General features: G+C 33.7%; 1 protein-coding gene across 1 annotated transcript in view; it reads right to left on the bottom strand.

Moving 5' to 3' along the window:
- The window catches only part of TUSC3 (tumor suppressor candidate 3), a 107,129-nt gene that overhangs the window by 49,928 nt on the left and 49,632 nt on the right, over positions 1–7,569 (bottom strand). Inside the window, exons 4-6 of the mRNA XM_042812293.1 lie at positions 7,289–7,429; positions 6,486–6,645; positions 1,936–1,960 (exon numbers count right to left, since the gene is read on the bottom strand). Coding sequence (XP_042668227.1) covers positions 1,936–1,960; positions 6,486–6,645; positions 7,289–7,429 — 326 coding nt within the window. The remainder of the gene's footprint in view (positions 1–1,935; positions 1,961–6,485; positions 6,646–7,288; positions 7,430–7,569) is intronic.

Genomic DNA, 7,569 nt, shown 5'->3' with positions numbered 1-7,569 from the left:
AATCTTCTCTTTATGTGTGCTTGGAATTGGCACATTTACATACCTATATGGCAAAAAAACAATCATTACTGTGGAAGGCATTTATTGCAAATATACTGAAAACTTGCAATTCAAGATTTCTGCAACCTTTTATGAAGTTATTTTTACCTCTACAACAAATCTTTAGCTTAGCAGTTTGCTATAAGGTGTATGAAATGATATAAAACCACACCTGAAAAAAATTGAATTATCCACCCATTTAAGAAATTCCCATTTTGTGTCCTAAATGATTGTGCTTCATTTTAGTCATGACAAAATACAACAGTTGTGACGACATCAGAAAAGGAAATTCCCTTTACTGGAGCTAGGTCAGGAATCTATGAAAACTGTGGAATACTTGCAGATGGTCATACTGCAGAATCTACATTGACCAAAATCATAGTCATAGCAGTAGTCATTATGACAATCTTAAAGAGGAAAGTGTAATACCTTCTGATTACTAAGCCAGAAAAATTGTTATGTTTCTGATAAATACGTTTCTAAATATGTAAATGTTTATGATTTTAGTACAAATAATCATTTAAAAACTTCAATATATATTAGTCCAGCTTCCACATATACTCTCATTTTTACTGTATATGTGTATTCCCCCTAGCGTAGTACAATCACATCAATAACTAGGTATAAAAATTTTATTTATTTTTATTGGGATTTTATTTTACTAAACCAGAGAAGAGAAATTTGTTTTTACTGAAAAGGTGGGAAGAGCTCTGGAAGCTCATATTATCTGGAAATAATATTTAGCAATGCATTTGTGAAATAAATTTAAGCCAGCACAGCTCTTTAGTCCAGTATGGACTCTCTAGCAATACACTGTGAACCAACTTCAAACAACTTAGGATTGAATCTTGACAGGTTTTACAGAAAAAGATCAATAGCTATGCCTAATCTATATTACTTTTGAGGATTTCTGTAGTGCACAAATTTTGTTTTTCTACTCTCATTAGGATGAATTAGCTATGACCAACATAATGGTGTAGTGTAGGCATGAGATGAAAGCAGTAACACGAGAGACAGTACAGAATGGTAGGGAAGGGAGCACATGATGACACCAGTGAAACGAAACAAGACAATGAAATGAGACAAGGAAGCTGGTGAAACCCTTTCCTAGGGATAACAAAGGGAAAAGATGCATGCTTTTATCCTGTAAATTTTGATTTAAAGTGTAATTATAGACCACAGAATAAAGAACAAAAGTGAGGTGAGAGAGATGAAAACCAAAGAGTTAGGCAGTTGGAAAGTAAAACATCAAAAAAGAAAAGTTTTTTTAATGAAAATGATCATTTTACTTATTCTTAAATTAATGTATTTAATTCACAGTCTCCTGAGCCAAATCTTTTTCCACACATAAACATGAAAAAACCTCAGTTTTTATTAATTATATACTTCATAACTACGAATTCTCTCAAATTACTGAAGCTCTCTAACGTTTGCTAGTATACATAAATTGCCTCACAACATGGTAGCATCTAACAAAAAATACCTAGGAGAAAATACTTGGAAGAACCTTTTAATCTACTTTAGATACTTTAGTATTTCCATCAAATCCCTAAAGCAAGAATTCGATATTCTACATATAGTACTTGACATTCAAGCTTATTTTGCTCCATTCCATATTCACTTATTGCTATCACTGAAGTACTGTTCCACATATTTATAATTGGAATCTACAGACTTCTAGTGTTTGTAAAACTGACTTGAAATATACCCCACTATTTTTAGAACTGATGCATGTGTTACAGATAGTGTGATATCCTGTGCTTAGCATTCCAAATCCGTTGGTTTCCAAATGATCCTGTGCTTTGGGATCCAAACTTTCCACAACTCTTATTACTGTGAGTTGATGTTTCTCAGGATCAAGCTTTTACAAACTCACTTCTATGAATAACTTGCAACATGTGATTAATGACTTCATGTTTATCTTAAAGGTTTGTACAGTATTGATTACAATGAAAAAACTCATAAGCAGAGAAATCATCCCTTTCCAATGTTCTTGGATTTTGTCAAGGTAGAAAGGATTAAAAGTGTAGAAAGAAGATTAAAGCTGAGTCATTTCCCTCTACAAACTTAAAAGGATTTGCAACTCCACTTACCCAGGCAGAGTACAGTCCCTCCTTCATCAGTTCTACAGATACAGTACCACTCACACCTCACCAAGGACAGCCCTTTCATACACCTGCCCCCTTCTTTCCACTCATCATACTCCCAGAATATTTTACCAGCTGCATGCCACCTCAATTATCAGGGGAACTCAGGTTTTAGCTATTTTAGGAGCTTCTTGATCTAGCTAGCTTGTTCACCATCTAAATGATGACAGCAAAGTGTGGAACAGAATGATCAACAAAAGCAATACAGAGAGAGGGAAGGACCAATAATCTCCTTCAACACTTTACGGTTCCAGGATCAAATATCCACAAGATGGCTTCAATAGTAACGAAGCGCACCTCAACTACTATAAGTACACCATATATATAAACAGGTCTGTCTGCTCAAGAACCTTGTGAACAAATTGCAAATGGGGATCTTTCTCAATGGATTCACAGTGAAAAATCTCAGGTTTAGTTTTGATAAGAGGGAACGGGTCTGAATTCACCAGTAGTGTGCCTGTGTGTACCAGAAGTTTCCTAAGAGAAGACACTAACTAAGCATCTACATTTCCTCCAGAACACTGAAATAGTAGTAAGATCCAGCTTTACAACTATATGGAGAAAATATCTCTACTGTTCTCAAACTTTCAAAACTTTGTCAAATGATTTAGGTTCAATGTGTTACTTCTTCAGAGGTATAAGCATTGTTTAACAATATCTGTCATTTTATTTAATAAAATTATTAGAGGCTTAAAAGGCCATTTCAAATTAAAACTTCCTGCTAGCAGACACAACAAAGCAGCTGATTATATCTCTTAGATCCTCAAACATGGCAATAATTTTGTAGCACATAAAAAATAAGAAAATTCTAGATTCATTAATAAATGCAGTTAAATAGAAGCCTAATTTCAAAAATGAAGAGACCCAAGCAGCCAGTTCTGTACCCAGTTTCTATAATTACTCTAGATTTGCACATTTTATCCAACCCACAACTACCATTCTAAAGAAATTTAATCCCTTCTACCTCATTTAAATTTGCTTTTGCACTCAATAAAGGCTGCAAGATTTGTACTCAATTTCTAAAGAGCAATTCATCACTTCTTCGAATCTCTAGCAAGGCACAGACATTTCAAGGACAGGAACTACAGTACACAAGCAAAGAGAAGGCATTTCTGTATCTTTAAATGTGATGTGCATCTCTAAAGCCTCTAACTGCAGGGGAAAAAAAAACACTTTGATAACTTGCATTAGTCGCTGTTTGGTTTGTTGTTTTTTTTTTTTTTTTTTTTTTTTGGAGTTCCCATGTATAGGAGCCTAGTTTTTTTCTTCTGTATCCTGGAATAAAACAAATTGCTTATCTATCCTCATTTCCAGAAGGAGGTAAAGAAGTTAATAGCAGCCTTCAAGTTTTTTTGGAGCTGTAACTAATGACGAATGTCCTATACGATATAAGCACTGTGCAGTGTCTTGGCACAGATCATATCTCTCATAATCACTAACTGTTAAGACAACAGTAAATACATGCTTCATCTTCTCATTCAAGTGATTTGACATTCTTTGTCCAGAAGAATCAACTCCTAGGCAGGTATCTTGGAACCTGAGCACAGACTTTGCCCTCTCAGACATCATAGGCAAAACTGAAATACACACCAAAAATGAAACTGAAAATTACCCATAGAAAAGCATGGTGGCAATCTGATAAAGAAACTGTTTTGAAAAGCTCTCCCACTGCTACATTCTAGTCAATTGAACAAATATTTTCTCAGCACTAGAAACATTGTCTCAAAAGTAGCAATTCCTTATCTAAAATGTTAGAAATTTGCTCAGCTTACACCATCTGACCTTTTACTCCCTGCTTAAGAAATGAAGAGTCTTGACAAGAACCCGAATTGCTTTTTGTTATCAGTATAAAATGAATGACTGCAAATATCTAAGGACTGAAGTCTAAATCCCTCCTCATTTTTGCACTACACACAGAATGAAAAATATCCATGGATGAGTAGTAAGAATTGAATTAAAGTCTAAAATAATACAAGGGATAAATTTTGGGTGTGATTCCAAATGATATATTTTTTAATATTAGGTACTCAACAACCAGCATTTGCTGTTCTAGAAGTCTTCTGGGTAATGTTGCAAGTAAAAATGCCTAAGGCATACAAGGTACTATTGAGTCTCTTGTGCTTCCACAAGGGGATGAAAACAGCTAATTGCACTGCTACTGCTCAATTTAATGCTGAGGACAAAACTAATTTAAGTCTTGTGTTAACTGGAGCTGGAATCAGTGCATGAGTTGAAAGTTCTCTCGATTCCAAGCCTATCACAACCATAACACGTGCCATTAAAAATGGCATTCCAATTCTTTTTAGTTAATATACTGCTGAAAATACTATTTCTAAGACAACTCATTGCTGTTGATGGTCGTATCAAATATATATCTAGTCAACACTTCTGGTACTCTTTTTTCTTCTGCTCATAGAGGTGCTTTATAGAGTGAATTTTTTTCTATTATTTAGGAAGAAATGCACTGCCAGTTTTTCATTAAAAGCAAACAAAAGCAATTATCCAATATTTAAGAGATTTAAAGCTCTTCAAAAGAACAAAAAAAAAAGCATTTAAAAAAGTTTTAGTAAACAAAGCATGTTTTAGTGGTAGAAAAAAAGTACTAACATAAGACAACTGCAATCACCTATCTTAGAAACAATATATCAATGGCTGCCCATTTTCCCTTCTATGAATCCTGACTCATTCTAGTCATTTCACAGAACATACAAAGGATCTGAGGTCATCTGTGCAAAGCCTGAAATTTGGACTCCCTGCTGACCCCACCAAAAGAAATTTCAGTGTTAACTCGTATGTCCATATAGATCTGATTAAAACTGAAAGGACTCACAGTAACTGGATAAATTTGCTCAAAAATCACTTTTCACCATGGGGCTTTGACAACATTGTGAAGGGAAGAGAGAAATGAACATGTTTTTTAAAAAATTAGCTGGAGCCATGGTTAATTGCTATCTTCTTATTTACTTTCAGATAAGATGTTTTTCTAAAATATCTTTTTCAAGTGCTGTTCATCTTTAAAATAAACAGACTGTACTGGAAGTAGTATTAGAAAGAGCAAAAAATCCCATTAACGTCATTTTTATCCCTTTAAACTCTATTATTACCTATTAATGCAATCAGTAGGATGATGAGTACTGAAAGGCACAAATACCATGGTGGTTGTTTTTAAATGTCTGATCACATTTAGGCAGTGACTCTCTCCAAAGGAGCTTGGTTCACTGTAATTAGAAGTTTCCTACGCTGTAGTTTACAGTTATGTACAGATGTAAAATGTCAAGCAGCTCCTAGGGATAACAGCAAACATTTTGAGAAAAAAAATTGATACATTTACTTCCTTAATTTAGTTCTCAAGTTAATTATGTATTCAACTATTTATTTGATGCAGATCGCAATAGAATTATTCTTCATTTGAAGAACTGAGTTTTAACCTCTGCAAGATGGAAAACAACTCCTTCCACACCCCTCTTCCCAACATAAAGCTTCTGGTCAGAAACACTGAGGCATGAAATTGGAATAAAATTGTTGTGTCCACAGACACGGTGCATGGTTAAACACAGGAAATTCTACTGATCACATATTTTTACTTGATTTTTGACACAAATATCTATTTTACTGTGCTTATTATTGTTTAACACAGTTGACCTCAAAATATTCAAGTAAGATTCCAATAGTTGCTTCATATCCTTATCAAACAAGCTTTCTGGTACTTTCCAGATTTTCTCATTGATAAACACCAGTAATCCAGACAAATACACGTCTAGATTTAGATTGGCTAGATTTAAAATTCCCTCAGAGTTAGCTCTATAAAATCTCTTATAAAATTCAAAACAATGAATTGTTAAGGACAGTACTAGTGAATCCACCATGCAAGAATTCCATCTTTATCTGTTTTTTTGTTCTTGTTTCATTTTCTTACACACATATAAAAGCTCTGTTAATTTTCTTAACCTTTCATTACTCTAAAGCAATACTCTGACATCAATATCCACACTGAGCCTACCATAACATTACTTCTTTTACAAAGAGAAAGATAACAACAATCATCAGTAACACTTTCTATTAGACATATTTTTCTCCTGAAGTTCAACAATAATCTGCAGCTAACAACTGAAGAAAAACATCAATTTTTAATGAATGATTCCTAGTAACTGATAGTCACTGCTGACAAGAGTTAGCTTCAAGATTAAGGTTGCAAATCTTCATCTGTTAGTACCACCCTGATGTATGTACTGACAGATTTTACTTTGCTGCACAAGTAACAAAATATGTTAAAATGGGAAACTAATTAAAAGCATATACATATGGAAAAAGTGCATACCAGAGCTGCCATGGCCCAGCCAGTTTTGTTGTAGATGAATTCTAAATTATTTCTTCGCAGATACAACAATCCACCAACAAGAGATACCAGAAGAGCCAGAGCAATTGTACCAGAATAGTTTGGAGGCCTGAACACTCTAATCTGAAAAAGATAAATGCAAACATGCAGATCACAAATAAATTAATACACAGAGAATACCTTATTACAGACAAACAATGAGCATCTGAAGTCTGGTATTAACAAAGATTAATCACTGAATGTATCCATGAATAAGAAGAAAAAATACTAGCTTCAGTAATAAGAGAACAGTTATTAAGCACTAATGATTTGGTACTAACCTGAAAACTTAAATACACAATATTTCCATTCTTAACTCTTAAGAAAATTAAACTAACACATATAAAAATATATGTGTATGTATATTGTAATAATTATGATTTTAAACAAATATGCATGTTGTGTCTGAATTAGGAGCAGCTGCTTTGGATTTATTTTGTATGTTTTATTGCAAACCCATACTACTTATTAAGAACTAATTATCACAATATCACCACTTTGTCTAGAAAAGACCACATATAATTTACATAGAAGAACAATCTTCAAACTGCAGCTACAATGAATACTACTTTTTTCTTTTTATATATATATATATATTTTAAATGCTGTCAAGATTCCACATTCAAGGGAAAAACAGGTATTAAGGAGAGATGACATTTATCAGCTGCCTGTCTCAAACTACCAAGGTACATACATTTGGCTCCAACTTTTAAAACTGTTGACTTACATGAACATCTGTTCTGTCAGCTATCCATTTTGCTAGCTGTTCAGCTGCAAATCCGATTCTCTGCAGGTCAAATGTGTCAGCTCTCTTGGGTTTACCTTTTGGAGGAAAATGCATGAAAGTCGGAGCAGAGTTCATATTAAGCTATAAAACCAGGAAAAATAGCAAAAAAGTTAGTAACTTCACACCTAAAAATGTTTATTTCTTATGTACCAGACAAAATAAGCATAACTAGTGTGAAAAACAGTATTTCCCTGTATTTCCCTTCCCAAGTAATAAGTTAG

Source organism: Centrocercus urophasianus, unplaced genomic scaffold, assembly GCF_019232065.1.
Source record: "Centrocercus urophasianus isolate 14NV4802_14NV808 unplaced genomic scaffold, USGS_Curo_1.0 seq_13, whole genome shotgun sequence".
Taxonomy (NCBI): domain Eukaryota; kingdom Metazoa; phylum Chordata; class Aves; order Galliformes; family Phasianidae; genus Centrocercus; species Centrocercus urophasianus.
This window is presented reverse-complemented; position numbering and strand designations above follow the sequence as displayed.